The 25,200-nt window shown below is 37.5% G+C and overlaps 1 protein-coding gene across 1 annotated transcript in view; it reads right to left on the reverse strand.

Annotated features, from left to right (window-relative positions):
- The window catches only part of LOC118916768 (kelch-like protein 4), a 103,390-nt gene extending 91,812 nt beyond the window's left edge, over positions 1-11,578 (reverse strand). Inside the window, exons 1-2 of the mRNA XM_057496095.1 lie at positions 11,268-11,578; positions 5,224-5,297 (exon numbers count right to left, since the gene is read on the reverse strand). Coding sequence (XP_057352078.1) covers positions 5,224-5,297; positions 11,268-11,270 — 77 coding nt within the window. The 5' untranslated portion in view covers positions 11,271-11,578. The remainder of the gene's footprint in view (positions 1-5,223; positions 5,298-11,267) is intronic.
- Between the last annotated feature and the right edge of the window lie 13,622 nt (positions 11,579-25,200).

Below are 25,200 nucleotides of genomic sequence, written 5' to 3' on the forward strand. Positions count from 1 at the left end.
TATCCACATCAGAAAGGAAGGTGTAAAACTGTCACTCTTTGAAGGTGACATGATCCCATATATAGAAAACCCAAAAGTCTCCACTGAAAAATCTGTTAGTATAAACAAATACAGTAATTCTGTAAGATAGAAATTCAGTATACAGAAATCTGTTGCATTTCTATACCCTAAGAACAAATTATCAGAAAGAAAAATTAAGAAAACAATCCCATTTATAATTGTATCAAAAAGAAAAAAAAGCCTAAAGAGTAACTTTTACCAAGGAGGTGAATGACCTGTATACTAAAAACTGTAAGATATGGATGAAAGAAACAGAAGACATGAATAAACGGAAAGATATTCTGTGCTCATGGATTGACAGCATTACTTTGTTATAATGTTCACACTACTCAAAGCAATCTAGATTCAATGCAATCCCTCAAATTCCAGTGACATATTCCACAAAACAAGAACAAGTAATTCTAAAATGTGTATGGAACCATAAAAGATCCTAAATAGCTAAAGCATTCTTGAGAAAGAAAAACAAAGCTAGAGGTACCATGCTCCTAGATTTTAAACTATATTACAAAGCTATAGTAATCAAGACAGTAGGGTATCAGTAACGAAACAGACACATAGATCAATGGAACAGAATTGAGAGGTCAAGAAATAAACCTACACATATACAATTAGTTTATAACAAAGTTATGAACATGCAATGGAGGAAGGACAGTCTCTTTTACAAATGGTACTGGGAAAAGTGGATAGCCACATGAAAATGAATGAAACTAGACCACTATCTTATGCCATACACAAAAATTAACTCCTAGGTATATGCCCAAAAAAACCGAAAACAGGGACCCAAATACCAGCTCACTAATGTTCACAGTAACACTATATGCAATAGTGAAAGGAGGGAACAACTCAAGGGTCCGCCAACAGATGAATGAAACAAAATGGGTGTGTGTGTGTATGTGTGTGTATTTCGGTGATAAAAAGGAATAAAGAGGAACTTTAGATACACAAAGAGGCCAGGGAGGTGTGTGTACAGAGAGAGAACCATGTGAGGACACAGCAAGGAAAGACAGCCATCTGCAAGCCATGGAGTGAGGTACTGGGCGAAAACAAACCTGCAGACACCTTGATCTTGGTCTTCTAGCATCCAGAACTATGAGAAAATAAATTTCTTTACTTTAAACCACTCAGACTTTGGCATGTTTTGGCAGCCATAGCAAACTAATACAATTGCCTAACCCAGCTAAAGTACTGAATCCACTAAATTAAGACAGGATGTAGGTAAATGAGGCATCTATGCCGTATTTCTGGCTTTTTTCATCATCTACTGGCTTCTGTGACTCTAGAGTTGTTTCTCTTAAACTGTCCTCCACATAGTGGTCAGAATAAGCTATTAAAATTCAAATCAAATTATGCCAACCGCTGCTTAATATCTTCCAAAATTTCTTCCTTAATTTCTAGAGAATGAAGCCCAAATCTCTTCATATGGCATACTAGTCCTCCAATTATGCTGACCTTTAATATTTCTTCAGCCATTAAACTATTCTGTGCCTCACACTTTATGCTCCAGCAACATCAGAACAGTTGGTAGCTCCTTGAGGTTTCCACGAAATTTCTTATCTTTGTACCTCTGAAAACTGTTCTGTGCCTGTATATACTTGGCTAATTTGGCAAATCTCTTCTCATCTTTTAAGAACTAGTTCAGGGATCACCTGTACATGCTATGTTTGGAACTTACCTTTTATTCTTTCTTTTTTAAGATATAAAAACTGAAAAAATGCAAAGAATAGCATAGTAAATGCCAGTATACCCAACACTCGGAATTACACATCTTCAGACTTTTATTCTGCCATCTTTGCTTCAAATATTTTCATGCTTTAAACTTTTTCACTGTGGAAGTCTTAAAACTACAGAAGTAGATAGGAGAGTACAATGAACCCCACGATATCCTTGAGATATCCTTTCATTCATAAACACTTCAATATGTGTCTTTAAAAGATAAGGACTTTTTGTAAGAAAATAAAGATGATATAACTCCTAAATTATTGATAATAAATAAAAATTTTAAAACATTATCAAGTATTTTGTTCAAACTTCTCCAATTGTCTCATAAATTATTTGCATTTAGCTTGCTCATGTCAGGATGCTTTATATTGAACATGAATAAAATAATAAAATATATAGAACATTGAATTTGTGGTTTAAATTTCCTTTTTCACTCTTCCTGATCACATTCCCCTGTTCTTTCCTTCCTTAGAGGCAGCTGATATGATTAATTAGCTACATGTCTTTCAAATCCAAAGTAGACTCCTCTATACATGTATGAAAACTAATAGTTTGGTTTTGGATGTTTTTAGAAATATGCACAAGTGCTATTACAACATTTGTTCTCTTGTGATTTTTAAAATGATTATTGCGTTGAAACTTCTATACTCTTTCAGTTTTACAACTTTATTTGTAGTTTTCTTTTTTACTCTTGGTCAGTACTGCTACATGTTTCACTATTGTGTAAGTTTTAAAAGAACTGACTTTAGATTTTGCTGTTCCCTATTTCTTATTTTATATTTCAGTTATTTGTTTCAAATTTTATTATCATATTTTATTGTACCTAAAATGCTGTGAACTATAAAAACACCATTATTTTATGTGCCCCTAAGAAAGATAGTGCCAATTAAATCACGATGTACAATTTATTTTGGAATATGTGTTCTAATTTCAGAGATGTTAAAATATGCAAAAATGGATACCTTGGAGTTGATGACATACAGAATATCGTTCCATCTTTTTTATTTGGGTTTATTTTTTTCCCTTATGTTCTTTTAATTTACTGAGACTTGTCTTACGACCAATATGGTCTATCTTGGTAAATGTTCCATGTGTACTTGAACAGAATATGTATTCTGCTATTGTTGGATGGAGTATACTATATATATCAATTAAGTCAAGGTGGTTGATATACCAGGTTAGTTACATTTTTGAAGTTATGTCTTTAGATGTACATACATTTAAGAGTTGTTACTTTATTGATGGAATGTCACTTTATGATGCATATTGTTTTCTTTATCCTTATAATTTTTGCCTTATATTTTATCTCATATTAATATTGCTCTATCACCTTTCATTTGTGTAGTATATGTTAGGTATATCTTTTGCCATTTATTTATTTTCAACCATTTTATGTGTGTCTCTTATATGCCCCATATAAGTAGATTAATTTTTAAAACTAGTATCTGAAAGTTTAACATGTTTACATGTATTTAAACTGTTGATGTATTTATTTGGAATTATTTCACTCATGTTAATTTGTGTTTCTCTCAATCATGCTTTTTCTCTCCTTTTTTCTTTTTTAACCCTTCCCCTGATCTCTTGAAATTTTTATAATTCCCTTTCTTTTTTTCTGGGCTACTGAAGAAGTTAGACCTTCTATATTCTTTCAACATGCCCTTCAAATTTTAACTTTGATGTTTAAATACACAAAGTCTATAGTTCATCAATCTCTTTCTCTATAACAATACAGTGATCTTAGAATGCTTTACTTCTCATTTTTTTACTAATCTTATTTTAAATAGTATTTTATTTTGTTTCTAATCCCATGAAGTTATTTATCACCAAACTTATGAAATTTTACTGAGTTTAGAGGAGGAAGGGGATTAAGGGGCATTATAATTTGCAAGCACAATATAGGCAGGTCACAGGGAAGGCAGTACAGCATGGAGAAGACAATTAATGATTATAGTATCTTACTATGCTGACAGGCAGTGACCTCGAAAGAGGGGGTGAAGAATGCTGAAACCACTGTGTTGTTTGTGTGAAACCATCATAAGATTGTATGTCAATGGTACTTTAATTTTAAAAAGAACACAGCAAAAAAAAATAGTACATACAAAGTACAATAAGCCTGCATGTACCCACCACCTAGCTTTAACTATTGCTGATATACGGACCATCTTGTTACATCTCGCCCACTTCCCCCCTCCTGCATTATTTTGAAACAAATTCCAAAAAGAATATAATTTCATGCGTAAATATTTCATAGCATAAACTTTTAAAATAAAATTTTACAACTGGGGGAAAAAAAATTCTGAGGGTTTCACCGATTTCAGAGAAGATATTAGTATTAATTCCTTAGCTCAGCGCCTTCACCATTTCAGTCATCTGAAATGTATCTGAAACTGTGACCGCACCTCCACGCCGCACAGTCCTGGAATTCCAATTTCTCTCAAGGAATTTTTTCCCTATCCAACACCCAAAGGATACAGAAAACTCCCTGATACTTCCCCATGGTGATGGGCATAATTTCCTTGGCCCTTCATAACCTTTCAACTTATATATTAGTTCTTTTCACATGCAGGAGGCCTGTGGTCTAATCTTCCCTTTCCATGTGGTTGTTACATTTCACTCTATAATCATTTAGGTCTGTATCTAGTCTAGTTCTGAAATGCTCATGAGGAGTTTTAGTAGTTCCTACTCAGTAATAAATTTAAGTTCTTTTGTTTCTGGCAACAAGGGAGTTTCCATTCTTGTTTTGAGCTTGGTTGTATGTTTATAGATTTCCCCTTTATTTTCTATATATATATATTTTTTGTGGGGTACAGTTTCCAGATTCTTTTGTGGGTTCTTAATCTGCCAGAATGAGTACACATCAACCCTAAAGAATAACTCAAAAAGCCAGAAGGACATACAGTGTAGGGAGAAATCCAGTCCACTGACACGACCCCGTGTAAGATCTGATTTAAACCAAATTACTCTAAAGATACCCTGCCAGAAATAATTGTGTTATGAAATTACTTCTGAAATGAAACCAGTCAATTAAAAACAGTAAACCCAATAGTTTTAAACAAAGGAACTGTAAGTAGCTTTTAAGTTTTACCTATGTTTATTGTCAAAAACTCCCTACTCAATTATTCTTGATAATTAAAAACATTATATTTGGAAGGATGTAATATCAAAGAAACAAGTTTGTAAGTATTAGTTTACTTGTATTTACTTTCGCTTTTGTGATGATGACAAATGTTTCTAAAGTTGGGACCAGTACTTTTGACAAGGACCTAAGATAATACAAATGAAAACCAAAAGCAAAAGTAACTAACTATACATCTGTTTAAAGTATTTATATTATGCTAGCAGCAGGCATGACACAAAAATACACAATAAACTCAAACAGTAATCAGGATATACTAGTTTCCCATGAAGATCTCATAAATAATCATTAGCATCAAAACAACATACATTGGTAGGGCCCTGGCATGCTTGGTTTGTTTCCTTTTGCTCCTGCAGAAGTTTCTGGCTGAGGTACAGGAACTCTACAAAAGATGAAAAAAGGATAACCAATAGTTATAAAAAGAGACTTGAATGGAAAAATACTAATTAGCTCCATTGCAAATTTATTCTAATTCAATAAATTTAGAGAATATGAAGCTTCAGTTTCTTACAGTAATACATAGAAGTTTAAGAAAAATACATTCAAATTATGAACAATTATCTTATATGACATTAATTTAAATACTGCAATACATTTAAATGTTCTTTGAAGGAGTATTCCACAAAAAGAAATGTTCAACTTTATTAAATATCAACTAAAGATGGATATATATATTCCATTCTCTCTTTTTATACTGACTATATTCCCTCTACTCTACAGACTCTATGACAAGAATTTAAAAATTAGGTCAGTGGCTTATTTTCATGTTTGCCTTGTTCAAATATTCTGGAAAACTACCTGCCCTAACTCTCCAACCACATTTCAGAGTTTTCTATAAGGCTCATGCTGCTTCAAACCCTCACATTTTTCTTTCTGCCTGGAACAACAAAATGTCCCTTTAGCTTTGCCTGATTAACTCTTTTTCCTCATTCAAAATATGGCTGAGGTGTTATTTCCTAGAAGGTGCGATCACTGAACTCTAGTCAAGGCTCACTGTTCCATGTACATTCTGTCAAAGCACCACGAGTAAACCTTTACTGTAGCATTCATCACACTGCATTGAAATTACAGGTTTATCAGTTTGTCTCTCCTACCAGATTCTGTTATAAGCCCTGCTATCAGCTCTACAAAAGCATAGACTTTATTTTAATGTCTCCACATATGTGCTCAATAACTGTTTACTGAACTGAAATGAATGCAGTAAAAGGGAAGCGTCTTATTTTGAGGCTGAGGAGAAGCCTGCATTTTTAAGGAAAGGTATCTATCCTATGGGCTCTTAGCATATTTCTGTGATGAGTTTTTTCTACTGTATTTCCAAAACTAAAAGCATAGCATAAAGTAAAACAGAAATGTCATGTTGTAGAGTGCCACATAATATCGTTCAACTTAATTTATCAATGGATTTGTCTCATAATAGTATTCTTCATTTTACTACTGAGTTATTAATGAACCAGAAAGAAGTAGCCTTCATGAAGGAAGAACACATCTAATTATTCAACTCTAGCAAGTAAAATTTTATAGTTGTAAGTCTAACTTGTTTCAGTTATTGAAAACATGGGATTTCTAGAAATTAGTAAACTGAAAACATCAACGGGGAGAAATCTAAATAGCTAAAAAATAAATTATATGTATTTAAAGATCCTTAAACAGCATGTATATACTGTTTAATACATGTCATTATAAAGTGATGTTTTTATCTGAAATAAAGACGTCCAAATTTTATCAGCACCATGATATTGTACAGAAGTTTTATGAAGTGGAGATTCTTAGGGGAATAGGGAATCATGCATTTGTATGACTTAAATGTCTTACAGGCGAGAGGCTAAATGACAAAAGTGCAGGTATATGTTGTCTGTGGGTATCAACAGAGGAAATTTTAAAGACGCAAAATGAAAAGAAATGTATAAGGATAACTAAGGAAAGAAAGGGAAAAGAGGGGTAAAGGAAGAGAATATAAATAGGCATATGGTAGGTAGTGGAAAATATGAAAATTATGTCAGAGGCTATATGTTATACTCTACCCTTGCCCTGTTCACCATCCTAATAACCTTAGATAAAAGTCATATAGAATTCTATACTATGCCATTCCCTCATCTATATAACAGGATTATAATTAATATTGTTGTAGTCTTATAAAGTATCTCGTATGCAGAGAAATTAAAAGAATTTAATTTAAATACACACATGCATGAATCCTATATTTTATCCTGTCTGAATCTCAGATTCTTCTTCTATAAAACTGAGATAATTATCCTGTGCCTCTTCCACAGGAATGCTGACAATCAAATGAGGTAATGTAAGTAATCCTGCACTGTATACTGAAATACAGAATTAACTGAAGGAGTATTTTCAGTGCCTTCTGACTAAGAAAAGCAGAAGACGCTATACAAAAAGTACAAGATTATAATGATTTTAAAGGAATTTCTAATATAGCCAAATTAGACATAATTTATAAAGATGAAAAATGTTGAAGTTCCTTGTGGTCATTAATTCACATTAGCAAATGCTTCTCAGGCAACAACCATTATTTAAAAACTTTTCCTATCGTGCCTTCTGTTTTTCTTAGGAGGAGATGCTGAAAATGATTTTTAAGGAGTCATTTGACTGTGCTGTAGTTCGCTTTCTCTCTTTATGGAGTAAATACTATTATAGAATAAAAGGAAGAGTTAATGTGCCATTTATTATATTTTATTTCTCAGTGATAAATTTTGAGTCAGTTGAGGGACTTCAACTACATTTTAATATCTAACAGAGTGCACCATGGTTCAGTATCTACCATTTGGATTAAAATGTTCGTTGATACAAGTTCTGAAATGGTCATATTTATTACTATTGTATCAACAGAAGCAGACTACCAGGTGATCCTGACACTGGAGTTAGCAGGCCTGGATTTAAAAGAAGACTAATATGGTCAAGGAAAAGAGACAAAGATGGACAAAACAAACAGAATCTCAGAAAAGAACATTTGAAAAAAAAACCAAATGGGTTTTTTACAATTGAAAAGAACGGAATAGTTGAAATTAACAACTATCATACAATAAAGAATGTATCTGATCTTTGTTCCAGCACAGAGCTTCAAAAACCCTTAGAGTTTTTTGAGTTACAGGAGTGTCTTTGTTGTGTTAATGAGGTGACTCATGGTGAGCCACTAGATAGCTTGAAGATGAGAACTGTTACCAGAAGGACCAGGCATATGATTCAATGGTTGGAACACTGGTCCATTCCCACCTCCATGAGGGGGATGGGCCTGAAGATCAAGTTCAATAACATGGCCAATGCCTTAACCAATCACGGTTTTTCAGATGTAAAAATAACAACCATGACCGGAGATACAAAAGTAGTTCAATATTAGAAAATCCATTAATGTAATTTATTTCATTCATTCCTTTATTCAATAAACACTTACTGAATGCCTACTATGTGCCCGACATTGTTGTGGATATAAAGGAAATGACCCATAGCAATGAAAAAAAATAAAACAGAGTCCTTGCTCTCATAGATCTTATGAACTTCTGGGAGGAGAAAACAACAGAATAATTTCAGAGTGTTATAAATTCTATGAAGGGCAATTGAATGCTGAAACAGTAATAATAAAGGGGAGGGAATATATGTTTAAATAGCCCTTTTCTAATATGTTTTATATCTTAGAGTTAAAACCTAAGGATGGAAAGAAACATTCCACAGAGAGGAAAGAGAAGGAGGAGCAAAGCACCCGAGGCAGGAAAGAGCTTGGAGTTCTGAGGATCAAAAAGAGAGCTGGTTTTGCTGAAACAAGTGATGGGGATTCTGAAGACCAGGGGTTGGCAAACTATGGCCTGTAAGCCAAATCTGGCCTGCTGCCAGTTTTTGTAAGTAAAGTTGTATTGTAATATAGCCAAACCCCTTTGCTTACATATTGTCTATGGCTGCTTTCACTCTGCAATAGTAAACCTGAATAGCTGCAACAGAGATCGTACGTCCAGCAAAGACAAAAATATTTACTATCAGGCATCTTTACAGAGCATGATGATGGTTGTAATGCCGTCTGCACCCTTGTAGAAGGTCTGCGTCTCTTTCTAAGTGCAATGGAGAGTCACTGGAGAGATTGAGGCAGAAGAGTTTAAGGCATGATCTACTTCCATTTTAAAAAGCTGTCTTTGACATGACAATACTGGTTACTTTTGGAGTAGGCTATAGACCAGAGGAGGGCATGATGGAGCCTTCTGGCGTGCTTAAAATGTTCTGTATCTTAATCTGTGTGTGTGTGTGTATACATATATGTGTGTGTGTGTGCGTGTGTGTGTGTGTGTATATATATATATATATATATATATATATACTAACCTGTATTTGTAAGATTTGTAAGACTTTCCTACTTTACTGTGTACACATTATACCTTAATAGGAAAGCTCTGAAAGCAAAAAAACACACCATAAACAAAAGAGAAAAGGGACAGCGTGAGAGAAGAACTTGCAATACATACACAAAAACTTAACACCCATTAGCAAAGAAATCCTGGAAACGAATTAGAAAAAGTCAAAAAGACATAATTAAAAATTGTATGATATGGGGAAATGGGAATGTTAATTAGTACAACCTTTTCAGAACGTGGTTTGTCAAATCCATTAGATTAAAAATTCAATACTCTATAATCCAGCAATTTCACTTCCAGCAATCCATCCATTCAACAGAAATATGTGAACATAATGAACAAATATGTATAAAACCTAATGATGTTCAACACTGGATCTAAATCTGAAAAACCAATAACTGCTATAATAACAAATTACTCATTCACATGGGCATGATTTTATATAATCACTGCCTCCACACTGCAGAAGAATATATGTATGGATGTACAATAAAGATGCCTGGGATATTGGGAATACTAAATCATGCAATACCATACAATTATTTTTTTCAAAGTTATACAACAAACTGCTGACAATTTGGAGTTTTGAAAGTTGAAGACATAGCGGGAGGTAAAAGGGGTTTTTCACTCCACCCCAACATTTTATTTAAAACTTTCAAACACACAGCAAACCTGAAAGAACACCAGTACACCACTTCTACTATACTTGGGTCTTACATTTTTAATACAATATACTGCTAAATGTGTAGCTTGGATTTTTTACCACATGGATATTATTTTATGTAATAACAATATGGTTTCAATAATGAACTCATATTACTTTCATAGTCAGAAAAATTAAATATTTTTACAAATTATTTCCTCCTTAAATCTTCTACACACTGATTTTTCATTTATACAACTAATTCTAAAAATACAATGATCAACCCTTAGAGTAGTATGGCCAGGCTGCCTTACTCCATGCTTGACACAAAAATCATTTCGTTATTTCATCCCTGAAATGAAGATCCTGCTTTTAAAGCTTAAGTTATTTAAATTACCTTTGGCTACACATTTCTAAAACACCTTTTCCTCCTTATAACTGTATATTACTTTAACTGCACATTTTGACCCAGTCATCTTTTCACTTTCAAGTTCGTTGCTGTTACACGTCATAGTAAGATTATGATCTAGCATTATGCCTATGATGGGGAAAAAAACCACCTGAAAAGCAGTAAATGTAGAACATTATCATCTTTTTCCCTTCAGTACTTTCGCTTTCATTTTTTGCATTTTATTCCCTCCGCATTCCATATACATGCCAGTTGTTACTATCATTCCTCTTACTTCATCTCTAACACATAAAACACGTTTTAGAGTAATTGCTGGTGACGAGTTGGCATTTTCCGGTTAACTTCCTACTTCTGATACAGAAGAATTGAACTTCTCAGATCACTACTATCCGTACTAAGAAATAAGAAACAAAAACATGAGAATTCTAAGCCTTCCCAAAGAAATCACACATTCAAAAAGGCACTAATTATATAAATGCTACACTCAAAGACACAATGGCATTTCATTAATGTAAACTATTAAAGAATAAATCAAGAAACATCCTTTTTGAATAAAGGTTTAAAACATGCAAAACCCACAAATATTTACAACTTTTATGCCTAATTCAAATCTACGCACTCTCCAACCAACACCGAAAGTACTATTTCCACAAATGTAATGACAATGAAACTACGACTAAATCCACTGTAGTCAAAAACATAATGAACACATGCGGAATACTGACTGCAAATAAGGATGTTTGCCAGATCAGAAATAAACTGTTTCAGGCAGAAAAGCCAGCCTCCGGCTGTGCAAATTTCATTAAGCGAGCGCCTCAGGGAAATTTGTCTCCTACCACTTGTGGCTTTTAATACTTCAATACCAAAGCACCTCCTTTTCCTTTCCCATTAACGCCAGGCTCCTAAAAACTATTTTTTAACCCACCATTGTTGCCTCTAATTCCTTACCATAACAACTGTGTTCCTCAGGTTTCTTGTTCCTTAGCCGGATATCTCCATAAGGGTCTTTCTTATTCCACAGGGCCAAGTAATGACTCCTCCCGCCTCTTCAAGGCCTCTTTTGTATCTCCCCGTGCGCACTATTTCTAAAGGGAGTTTCTAAAGATATAGTGTCCAAGGTCTTCCCACAGTGGACGCTATCTATGGACAGGATCCCCTGGCTTGTTCTCTCGTTGTAAAGACACGACACTCCGTAAATTCTCATTTGAATGCCAACTTTCAGAATACTTTTGTATACGAGATCGTTGAGGCTGGGGACCAGGTAGCACTTCTCCTGGTACATCCCGTCGGAGATCCTCACTTCAAAGCAGTAAAGAAGCGGTTTCGGTATCCCGTCGCGTGGCTCATCCTCTAACAGGTACCTTTGGACAGCCAGCACAGCGACAGGCACCACCTCCGAAGGGGTGATCCACTGGAGAGGTGAGTCCGTTCTTTGCTCAAGAACATTTCGGATCCAGGACTTGGGCCCTTGGGCCCCGGCCCTTCGGATCACCCCTCCTGGGACGCTAGCCCCACTTCTCTCACGGTTCGGCCGGTCTAGCCTAGCATGTGTGGGGCTGGCTTCACGCTGGCCTAACTCACCGGACGTGATCGGCAGGCCACTGACTACCCTCTTCACTCCCCAAAGCTAATTTTCCCAGTTCAAAGCGAGAGAGTTAAGAAACCGTGCGCTTGGGCGACGATCGCTACCCAGCTTGGTCGACTGAAAAGGCTCCTCCCCCGAAGGGGGCTGCACGTCGTTTCGGGAGTGCACGTCGGCCTTCTAGCCCCGCCCCCAGATCGGCGCGCTTCCATCGCTCCGGCGCTGTTACTAGGCAGCCACGAGCGCGATTACGTAGCAGGTCCTCGGTTCTGGTGCCCACGGGATTGACACGGGAGGGGTAGCAGGAAAAGCAGTGGTCGCCCTGGTTCCCAAAGCGTAGCAAGAGGGAGGGGAAGGAGCGCTCGTGGCCCTTCTAGAAGGGAGGACGCCGAAAGGCAATGGAAAAGAGAAGGTGGACATTAGCGGGGTGCAAGTAGTCATAGCTCAAGGGCTTGAGAGTTTGAGCCTTGGACCACCAACAGAAAGTAAATCAGAGTGGCTATACTGAATATATATTGAATGTGTATATACCTTCACTGGTGTGCTCTGATATATACTGCACGTATATATCACTGAAGGTGAGAATATGGGTTTCCTTTAGTATGAACAAAACCAGATAATGTATGCACAGCCTAGCCCATAATGTCCTCCCTAAAAGTATTTTGCTGAATGCACGCACGGTTGGTTAATTAGTGAGTACTGCAAATGAAAACAAAAAATTGTAGAACTGTCTTGGTAAAGAGCTGCCTTTGGATTAGACTCCTTAAAATGTACTTATGTTTTAAACAATATCTGGCTTAAAATACAGCTAGGGTGTGCAATTTCAGAAACCAACTCCTAAACTACAAAGAATGTATATGGAACGAATGTAAAGTGAAAAAGCTGTAAGAATACTCAGAATTAATAGTTAGATGTGACAATATACACAAAAAGTAGTAAGTGTCCTATGAATACTTTTCAAAGGTGGTTATTGGCTTGTTTTGATTAATCTCCCTTTGCAACTTCATCACTGATCATTTACTATGATGTACCTAGTATGAGGCAGGCACTGTTTTAGGTCCTTGGGGATAATAGTAGTCAGGCTCCTTTATCAAGCTTCTTCTCATTGCCTAAGATGAAGAGCCTTGCCATTATTAATCTTTAACTAATTCACTCACTCTGCACATATTTCTTGAGTGTCTGCCCTGGGCCAGGCAAAGTTTTGCTATGGAAACCAAAAAAAGTAATAAGGGGAAAGGCAGCTGAGGGGGCAGAAGTTAGTATTTTATATAGAGTATGATTAAATAAGGGTTCAGTAAGAGATTAAACAGAGCAGAGACCTATGGAGGTTAGGGAGTGTTTCTGTGGATATCTTGGGAAAGGGCAGTTGAGTCAGAGGGAACAGCAAGAGCAGATTCCATGAGAGCAGAAGAATACTTGATATTTCGAAGGAAATGCAAAAGCCAGTTGGCTGGAGTGGAGGGGTGAGGGGGAGAGTGCCAGGAGATAAGTCAGAAAGTAGCAGTGTTGTAGGCTTTTCTCTGTTTCAAGCAGGAGGGACATACTTCAGCTTGGGCGGCATTTCCACCAATAAACAATACATTATAGAATGATGTTTCTCTTATCTCTGTCACCTTGTTACAGCGCTCATTTGCCATTTGTCACTTAATACTGTGATAAACAAAATTTGAATACTGTGATTAAAGCAAAACATCTAATGTATATAGTTTGTCTCTCTAACTCAGGGTTTCTCAAACTGACATTTTTGACATTTTGGGCCAGAAAATTATTTGTTGTGGGGATGTCTTGTCCACTGGGAGATGTTTAGCAGCATTCCTGGCCTCTATCCACTTGCTACCTGTAGCTCTCGCTTCCCCCACAAGTTGTGACAACTAAAAATATCTCCTGACCTTGACAAATATTCCCTGAGGGGAGGGCAGTATCACCCCTTGTTGCAAACCACTAATTTAACTAATTTAATTTAAGCCTTTTAAGAGCAGAAACTGTCTTTATCATTTTCCATAGTTCTTTCACTACTGCTATGCATAAATTGCACCCAGTATTTTAAATAAATAAAGCATATAATACCCATTGCCTCTCCACTTAAGGGAATATATGTATGTGTCCTCTCTATAAACAAATACAATAAAAAATATTTCAAACTTAGAAAACAAAATAATTAAGATCCCTGAGTTTCGGTACTTTATGTTCACTGCTGAATCTCCACTGCTAAAATAAGTATCTACCAGATAGTAGGTGTTCAATAGTAATTGTTTAATGAAAAAAGGAAATTACAGATTTTTATTGGATTTACTGACACAGTCATTATATATCAACAACCTCTATTATTTATCCAAGAAGAACTGGTTTAAATTTTCTATATCTGCTCCATCACCTCTCCCAAACTATATATTCAGTGGAATTGATACCTAATAATACTGTATCATCATATTCTGGGGCCTTGCAGCTAATTCATAGAAGATGAATATTGGCGATGGTGCTAAGCAGTTGGGTAATTACTGGAATTTGGAGGAAATAGCACCCATGCGTTTTTTTTTGTTTTTTTCTTTTACAGTACTTCACACAACACAGATATACAGTGACTAAGGGCACATATTTGGTGTCTTAGGTATTGCTCTACCAACAATCTGATGATAATGTATCTCCCCAAGATGTCTACTTCAGTATTTATCACACCTATGTGTGAATGTCCCCTGATGTAGCATTATAAGAACCTGCTTAAGATTAATTACACAATAGAGTAAGAGAAATAACTTTTTAACCCAATAATATGTTATTCATTTTTTTCTCCCCTCAGATCCCCACAATTTGTTGTAGTGCCCCCCAGAGCTTAAAATAGTAAAAGCAGGCAAGATAATCATTGTATAAAATGGCTATGTTCTAAGATATTCAAAACACATAAATACATCATGAAATTTATTTTGTGGTCCACTAAATTTGGTGCAGATACCAGCCATGTTGATTTTCCTCAAGGTTAAAACTGGACTAATAAAAGTAATCACAGTCGTTGAAAAGTTAGTTATTATGAATAAAGTGCTTAAAACACCAGCACATACCAAGTGTCTAGCACATACCAAGAGTTCAATAAGTGCTAGCTACTGTTACTATTATTTTAAAAGGAGGCAGAACATAAAAATCACAGAGTGCTGGAACATTAGATACCCACTAGTTCAGAGTTTTTCAAGTTGTGGGTTGTGAAGCATTAGTGAGGTTATGAAGTCAATTATTGGGTCACAGTCATCAATTAAAAATCTGAAAAAGAACAAAAAATGTCAGTACATCATGCATAGTAAGAGTAAGGATTATTTCTTAATACTTTTGTTTCAGATTTATTGGCATGTATATGTGTATACTGGATTGTGATGTAAAATGTTTTCCTTACTATAGACTGTGACCACAAATGTTTAAAAACAATTGCTATAGTTCAACGCCCTCTTATTGTAGAGAAAGAAACTGAGGCTGAGAAAAGGGGACTTCCATGACCAAGATCACATAGCAACAAGTGATAGAGCCTCAGGGCTACTAGCCAAGTCTGATTACAAAGTCAATATCCTTTCCATAACATAAAGTTATTATGCTGATCATTTCTCAATATATACAAAAAAATATGCGCACCCAAAGTAAGTAGTCCCAAATATATGAAGCAAACGTTTGACACACAGGAAGGAGAAATAGACAGTAACAGAAAAATAAGAGGAGGATTCCATACCTAGCTTCCAGTTATGTATGAAACAACCAGACAGAAGATCAACATGGTAACAGATGACTTCAACATGACAGACCAATTGTATGTAACAGACATTACAGAGCACTCAGCTCAGTAACAGCAGAATACACATGGAATGTTCCCCAAGGAAGCCCACAGCACAAGTCTTAACAAATTTAGGAAGGTGAAGTCACACAAAATACCTTCTTCACCCACAATGGAATGAAACTAAAAATCAATAGCAGAAGGAAAACACGAAAACCCACAAATATGTGGAAATCAAACTACTCACTCTTAAAAATGTAATGCGTCAAGAAAAGAATCCCAAGGGGATTTAGAAGATATCTGGAGAAAAATAATAAAAAAACACAATACAAATTTAGACACAGATGTTTAAATATAGAAACATCTATCAGTATGTGTGTATACAAGGGTTTGGTGACACACATATATTGCATTACTTTTTCATCTGTGAGGTCCTAGAAGAAATGATACCACAGTAGCAATGAGAACACCTAATGTCCAGATCTTGGTTTGTACAATTCTCTAATAAAAAGAATTAGAGCTCCTTGATGAAATAGCTCATTGAAGAAATGGGAAAAGAGATACAGAACTTGAGTCTGGAGCATCTTGCCGTTCTAGAAAACAAGGAAATGCTAAAAAAACATCCCTCTATAGATGCGGATGTGTTAAGGTGGTACAGGAGCCAACCAAAAGAGCCCCTATAGTCAAATCTGGAGCAATTTGAATAACAGAATTAATTAATTAGTATTGAATTATAACCCAAAGTACAAAATTCATATCCATGTTCCATATGGATATAAATAAATACTAAATAAATAAATGAATGGTGCATAAGAGACCACTTTCTCTTGCATAAGAATTCTAAATAATTTATATAGATACTTTGCCCTAAAAGAAGGGGAACATAAATCCCTACACCTTAAAGTGTAGCTGAGTGTCATGACTTCTTTCCCCATACTGCAGTATACTAAGGGGGTTGGGGGAAAGAGCAACCTCACAGTGAAGAAGCCCAACAAACTCTGCTTCACCTAAGGAATGAGTGTCAGTATCAATAGTGACAAGTCATGATGGAAGTATTTACTTTTGATATGAAGTGATGATAATGGTACTTATATTGTATCCTCACAAAAGAAAACAAGCCATAACCCTAGTTTAATTATGATTTAAAAATCATAAAAACTCCAGTAGAAGGACATTCTAAACAATACTTGACCAATATGCCTTAACATTGCCAAGGTCATCATCAACAAGGAAAGCCTAAGGAATTTTTACAGCCAATAGGAGCCCAAGGAGACATGATAAATAAATGTGATGTAGTATTCTGGATGGGGTCCTAGAAAAGAGATAAAGCAAGGAAATTTGAATAAACTATGTACTTAGTTCATAATAATATATTAATATTGGTTCATTAACTATAACAGATATACCATAATAATGTAAGATATTAATAATGGGAGAAATCATGTGAGGGGGTATATGAGAACTCTGTGCACTATATTATCCATTTTTCCATAAATATATAACTGGTCTTAAATAAAGCCTATTTAAAAAGCCTCCCAAATAAGAAATCTTCAGGCCAAGATGATTTCACTGAGGAATTCTGTTAAATGTTCAGACAATTAACACCAATTCTATACAATGTCTTCAGAAAAATAGAAGCAGAGGAAACACTTCCCAATTCATTTTATGAAGCTAATATTATGTTGATACAAAAGCCAAAAACAGAACAAAGAAAACGGTATACTAATATCCATTATGAATACTGATGAAAATTCCTTTATAAAATGTTAGCAAATGTAATTCAGCAATGTAGACTGGTTCAATATTCAATAATCTGATATTTTAATTCATCAGACAAATAAGTTACAAAAGAAAAATTATATGGTTTTATCAATCTTTGCAGGGAAAAACACTTGAAAAAATTCGACACTCATGATAAAAATAAACTTAGAAAAACTGAATAACTGAATAGGAGGGACGTCCTCGATCTGGTAACGGCATTGTATTAGTTTCCAAGGACTGATTTAACCACGAAAAGGTGGGTTCAAACCAGAGGTTTACTGCCTCCAAGTCCTGGAGGCCAGAAGTCTGAAATGAAGGTGTTAGCAGAGCCCTGCTCTTTCTGAAGCCTCCAGGGGAGGATCCTTCCTTGTCTTTTCCAGTTTCTGGTAGCCTCAGGCTCCTTGGCTTCTGGCAGCCTAACTCTAATTTCTGCCTTCACTGTCACTTGGCATTTTCCCTGAATGTGTCACTGTGTCTGTGTTGCTTAGTCTTATAAGGACACCAGTCATAATGGATTAGGCCTCATTCCAATGACCTTATCTTAACTCGATTACATCTGAAAAGACCCTATTTGTAAGTGAGGTTACACTTGCAGGTACTATGAGTCAGGACTTCAACATATCTTTTCAGAGACACAATTCAACACATCATGTCCACTCTCCAGCCCTCTAAAATTATGTCCTTTTCATGTGCAAAATACACTGACCCCATCTCAGTATCCCCAGAAGTCTTAATCTATTTCATTTTCAACTCTGTGCCCTAAAATCTCACCTTAATATCAACTCAGAAAAGTCCCACTCTCATCACCTAAGTCACACACTGGTGAGACTCTAGGTTTGATCTATTCTGAGGCAAGTTTCCTCTCCAGTGGAAAACAAGTTACCTGCTTCTAGAATACAATTGTGGGACAGGTATACGATAAACATTCCCATTCCAAAGGAAGGAACTTGAAGGAAAAAAGAGTTCATGTGACCCAAGCAAGTCCAAAACCCAGGAGGGCAAGTCTTTTCTGCTGCTTTTTTTAATGGGACTTTTTAGGTTTTATATATAAATTTTAATCAGTTCATTTTTAAGAGTAGTGTTTTAAAGTTTCTTATCAGTATTTATATTCTTTATTTTTGTGATTTTTTTTATTAAAATATAGTTGATACAGAATATTATATTGGTTTCAGTGATGACAATTATATACATTATAAAACGATCACCACAGGAAGTGTGGTTACCATCTGTGACCATACAACAATATTATGTTATTAGCTATATTCCCTATGCTGTATTTGAACCTGTGACAAAATTGTTTTATAATTTGAAGTTTAAACCGTTTTATCCCTTTCATGTATTTCACGCATCCCCCCACCCATGGTAACTCACAGTGTGTTCTCTGTGTTTGATTGTCTAGTTCTGGTTTGTTTGTTTGTTTTGTTTTTCAGATTCTACATATAAGTGAAACCATATGCTATTCATCGTCACCTGACTGACTAATGTCACTTACCATAATACCCTCTGTGTTCATCCATGTTATTGCAAATGGCAGGATTTCTTTTCTTTTTACGGCTTATAATATTCCATTGTGTATATGTATCACATATTTTTTATCCATTCATCTATTGATGGACACTGAGATTGTTTCCATAACTTGGCTACTGTAAATAAGCTGCAATAAACATAGGGATTCATATATCCTTTTGAATTAGTGATTTTATTTCCTTTGGCATTGTTTTTTAACTTAGCAGATTTCCTGTATAGAATTTTAAACTTTGTTTGGGGGTACATAAGAGTTCATCATGAGTAGTTCCTTTTATATATATATATTTTTTTAAGACACTTAACTTTATTTTTAAAAATATGTTTATATAAGTATAGAAAAACTCAGGAGGTATACACAGCAAGCAGTTAACAGAGGGTTGGAGGGAATACACAGAGTTGATTACTTCTTCCTTTGCACAGATATTCGCTGTGGAAATTTGTTGAATGGGGATATATTATTTTTTCAAATTAGAAAAAATCCAACACAGATTTGATGCCGGGGTTCTTGTTCACGAAGCCGAAGAATGAGCTTCACCAACACTCAAGGTAGGAGAGCAAGGTACAGGCTTTTATTTAGAAATAAAGTGAAAGGACAGCGCTTCCGGCTCATGCCAGGAGGGGACAAGAGAGCCCCCTTTTATATTTTGAAATAGCTGTGGAAGTACAATGAAAGCTATTTTCCTTGAATTTTATTTTATCTAATGTTAAAATTGCTATACTTATTTGGTTCATTTTTTCATATAAGCCAGATTTATCTTTTCTTGTCTTTGTATAGTATTTATCAAAGTAATATTTAGGGCAGTATGTAAAACATCAATTGGCTGTCCTTTGTGAAATATTTTAAAAATTAATGGAATTCTGAATTTTCATTTCAACAAACCTCCCATCACTCTACTCCCCTGCCTTCATATTCAACTATTTCAACAGTTTACTGTATATGCTTCAAGTTCACTTATCTTTGCTTTTACCTAGTAGTTATGTCTTATGAAGAAACATACACCACCTTTTTCAATATGTATGTTTTATATGATACAATTTTTTACTTATTTCTATAATTTTATTTTACTGTTTGTCTGTGTTCATACACTTAAACTGTCCTCATTTTTATAATGGATACATAAAATTTAATTTCCAAATAGGCCAATTTATTTTTCCTCTTCTTGTGATAGCTTTGATTTTCTCATTTTTTTATTGTCATGATGTATTTTTCTATAATGACAAATACTGCAAATATTTATTTTCCTTAAGAATATTGAGGAAATAGTCTTCAAGTGCCAGGGTTATGGTTTCAGGATCTGGCTCTAAAGATCATTTTAAGCTGTCATAAGATGGAGAAGTTAACCTTATGACTTAAGTGACTATCTAATTTCTATGATGAATGACATGTGCGGCATATCCCACAGAGGCAGAGATCTTCAGCAAAGGCCTGTGCTGACAGGAACTGAAAACCAGCTCCTGCTACTTGGGATTCCAATTTGTGAGTGAGGGTGCTAGTTACAGGTAGACAGAAGAGTTCTGACCCCTTTGGCCATGTGATTCACATCTGAGGCACTTACTGCAGGGATATGACAATGTCTCAGATATGCCTCCCCTCTCTTTCTCCTTGAGAACTGGCATCATTAGAGCCATGTGGAAATGAGAGTGGAATTAGGATTGAATGACTTCTGAGATGTCCTTGAGCCCCAGCATATATTATGGACATCTTGTAAGAGTATGCTGAGCTGGGACTGGAACACAGGTGTGTGTCGGACAGCAAACCCAAACTTGTCAACACTTCTGTTTAAAAACTGATTCCCCAAACCTTTGTATAGAAATATTTTCACTGCAATACGTATCCATTGTTAAGTTTCTGGTGTTTCTTCTAGTATTTATCATCCATTTAGTGGATTGGGAGGCTTAAGTGTCTGAAGTAGAGATTACAATTTTGCCTCTGAGGATGAATTCACACTATCCAGGTGCCATAAAGAACTGACGTTAACCATAAAAACATGATGCATTTTTTGTTTCTGTGACACCTGGACTATGCCATCTTACCATCTTACCCTGGGAGGAGAAACACTTAACTTGGATGTTTACAGACAGAGAGTATGTGATACCCACATCAAAATAAGATAAATTCGTTGTTTACCATCACTATGAGTGTTTGTGTATGTAAAAGCACTGGGGTAGTCACTAAATACATTGTTGCAACTGTAGGGGCTGATTACTGCTGTTTTTGGTGGGGAGGTTGGCAGTCACTGCTGAATGCAGACTCAACAGGCTGAGTCACTAGCTTTTCCATCTCCTCCCCTGTTCCTGTGTCCTTGGATGGCACCCATAGTGTGAGGGCTTGTGACTTTGGGTTCTGTAAAGCTAAAGTTAATAAATGTTTTGACTATGCACTCCTCTCCATGAAATATTTTCGAACCAACCATAAAAAATGTATATTCAGTTATACTATGCCTACATATATTAAGGAAATTTGGGGAGGGTAAATTATGAAGGCACAAATTTTGAAGCCAATGCATTGTGAGGTAGAATAAACATAATGTAAACACATTTTTTTTTTCCTGGACGCCAGTGGATTGTTTGCACACCTCCTAGGTATCTGAATACCACTATGGAAACTACCGGTCTAAAGAAAAACTTTCAACTTATTACATAACTAATTAAAAGCCATGGACAGCTCCCTATTATTATATGCAAAACATTCCTTAATAAAGCTTCTGTTCTCTGTGGTTGAATTCTGACTGTGGTTTTGTTGATATAACAGTTTCTTTCCTATTCATTGATTGTGTTACAACAGAAAGGCGGGGTGGGGCTGGGGGACTGTGGAGGGCAAGCTCTCTGGTCTCCTCTTTAAGGACACTCATCCCACAATGTGGACACCCCCCGCCCCACGAACTCATCAAAGCCTGATTACCTACCAAAGACCCATGTCCTACCAAAGACCCTACCTACCAAATACCACCACATTGTGGGCAAGGATTTCAGCACATGGCTGTTGGGGGCACACAATTCAGTCCCTCGTATGTGCACAGCCCAGTCCTGTAAAAGCTTCTCTTTCTTTATTCGTCCTTTACAGTCTTGGGTTGGGGAGCATGCATGAACCACTCTCCAGCTCCAACTTTCATACTTCTTCCACTCTCCATTCTCACAGCATCCATTTCAACTTCGTATGTTCTTTTCTAAGTAGCTTTAATAACGTTAAAACATCCAAACTCTCCTTCTTTCTTTCGACTTTCTTTTTTTTTAACCATGCTGATATTTGATCTAAACACTTGATTCCTTCCTGAAATAACTGTGTCTCTGCCGGCAGGAATCCTCCCAAGGTGGAAATTGGAAGGGAAAAGCACACTTGGCAGAACCTAGAGTGCTGCCACACAGGGACTACATAGTTTTACTGAAAGAACTTAAAGGTAGAAAGTAAAAAAGACTTGCGCAAGCTTACAGGATACCCTAGTCAGGCCTCTAAGACGCTGAGGGTATCCAGACATCTTGATCACTCACTGGACCAGGGGCAAGTCGGTCATCACCTCTCAGCAAATGAGCTTAGAGCTCGCGATGATGGAACAGCCCTTTCTTGACGTGTCCAAGCTCCACCTCCCGTCGCAGGCCGGCCTGAATCTTTCCCACCCCCTCAGACACAGGCTTGGTGGGCAGGTCCTCGGGCCGCTGTCCTCCCACGTCCATCCTTCCCGCCCCCCTGGTCCCTCCACTTCCTGTCTCAGACTTACCTTCACAAACTGTGGGCCCATCTGCGGCCATCCTCTCTGCCACCCCCAGCACCTCACAGCAGACCCTGCTGCCCACAGCTCCTCCTCAGTGACAGTCACCTCCTCGGCTCCCAACTTGACTGAGATTGTCATCCCAGCCTGACAAGTGCTCCCCTTGAGGCATTCACTGGCACGTGCCTCCTGCCATGTCTGCCCCAGGGAAGCGAGCCCCGGCCCCAGGTCGGAAAGGGAGAGAAGGCGGTGGGAAAGGCAGCGACCCCACACCCCTTAGGGTTGGGGTGTCACCATCAGAAGTGATGGAAGAATCTGAGGGGCCCACGGCCCTCGTGGCTCCCCAGAAGCTTTCCCAAGCCCTTGCAAAGGGAGAAGATGGGCAGAAAGCCACCCAGGGCCCAGCAGAGAACCGGCCTGCAGAGCTGGTAGGACAGGAAGACTGGTGGGAGGTCGAGGTCGACAACGACTATGATGACAAAGATGATGACGAATTCCTGGACGAGTCTGGGGACGAGCTGGACGATGAGTCCGAGTGTGAAGAGGACGACTACGATGCGGATATAGAGACAGAAGAGTCGCAAGAGGAGGAAGGGAGCAGCCAAGAGGGTGCAGAAGTCCAGGAAGGCGCCCGAGTCTAAGAGGCCTCGGCAGTCGTCCCAGCCACCCGTGAGCCTCCCATGATATGGTTTTGCTCCCTGATCCGGAATGCGGTCCAAACCTTTCTACGCTATATCCATTATAACGGTCATGTCCAGGGCCAGCCCCACTCAAGCCCTGTGGTGGTCAGGCACGGCTTCCAGGAGCCCGAGGACCCCGGAGAGGGGCCGGTGCCTTGGGAGAGGGAGGAGCCAGGAGAGGGACCAGCAGCGCCCCAGAAGCAGGAGGAGCCGGGAAAGGGAGCACATGCATGTAAGTGTGGAAAGGAGGGCGAAGAGGTCCAAGAAGCCGGAGGTGAGGAGGAGCACCATGATGAAGAACCAGAGGAAGGGCGCAAAAAGGATTTGGACCCAGCAGAGGGGCAGACCCGGAGAACCCAGGTATCTCTGTGTAGCTTTGGGTATCACCTAACCATTCCTGACATAACGCCTGTCATGGTTGTTACATATTTAAATATTTCTACACAAAATAGGTAACAACTTTTTGCAAACTGGTTAAAATCTAGTTAGGAAACAGCTTAATGTTGCTAATTTATGTATTCTAGGTGATCTACACAATGTTCTGAATGTACTTCATTCACAGCTACAGGTCCTGTGATCTCCAGCCATAAGACTTGTACAGAGGGAAATCTATCAGGCCTGGTAGCCAGGACCACTCTTGGTCAGGGTCACAGTTACCACAACAGGTGGCTAAAGTGACTGGAAGGTACACTAGCTGGGCCTTCATTATTTAGCTACAGAAATATGGTCTCTTGCACCAATTGGGAGAAAAGGCCTGGGAGAATGTGACCCCTTACAAAGACGTAGTTAGTTAAAAACTGGGAGTGGGCACTCATTCAGTGATGGTAACTCTTTTTTCAATTGCAACTTTCTTGTATTTCCCCAGGACAGGCAAAAGAAAAGGACATGAGTTATGGCAAGATCATTAATCATGAAACTGTTAATTAGGCCAACTTAACATCCTGCCTATCCTTTCCTTGCTTTCTTTCTTTTGCTTTTTTTCTGTGTTTCTCCTAGCCATTTAACAGACATGGAAACTGAGGGGCTGGGAGGTTAGGAGTGTGATTGATGGGTAGAGCACAGGGTTTTGTGGTGGAAACACTTATTAGATAAGTCCCTCGAGAAAACGGTGACAACAAAGCACACGTTTCGGGTGTTTGGCAAGTGGAAGAGGAGTTGGTTATGGTGGGAGGATGGAAGACATATCCAAAGGTCTGTGTTGCAAGAGGAAAACGTGTTGAGACCTCCTGTTGGTAAAACAGGCATCCACAGGAGTGACTATTTTCTTAGATGTAGAAAGTCACTGTTGCACGGTATTTGTGTACAATTGTGAATTGTTTCTTATTTCATCCTACAGGTGTAAAGCGTAAAAAGAAAGGACGGAGGAAGAAGCAACGAATTTGTCCCTTGCGGATCTGAGATTGTTCTTCTGCTTTTCAGCAGCCATGGCCCTGTGGCCGATTTCATCACACAAACAGTGATAATCTGCTGACACCTGACTTTCTGTTATGTTTGTCAGATATATTCGACAGCATTTGTCCACGTTAAAAATAAAAGTGTGCTTGAAATGAATATTCTGCAGTCCTTTTAGATATAACACTGATGTAAACCTGTCTCTGTACCTTCTCTTCTTGTTTTGGCCCACCTTGCTGCCGTCCAAAGGGATGGCTCTTAGCCGTGTTTGTGTTCTTTTAATGCAGCCACAAATTAATTAAAATGCCAAGTTATTGACAATTTCTATGAAGGGAGAGACGGAGGTCTAGCCTCTACTGCATTTTATGGAAAGCAAGCGGTAGCTGACCTAGCTTATCTGGAGACCAGGTGGTGCTGCTGGGAACTTGTTAGACATGCCCATTGTCAGGCCCCACTCTGGACCTGCTGAGTCAGAATTTCT

This window comes from Manis pentadactyla, chromosome X, assembly GCF_030020395.1.
Source record: "Manis pentadactyla isolate mManPen7 chromosome X, mManPen7.hap1, whole genome shotgun sequence".
Taxonomy (NCBI): domain Eukaryota; kingdom Metazoa; phylum Chordata; class Mammalia; order Pholidota; family Manidae; genus Manis; species Manis pentadactyla.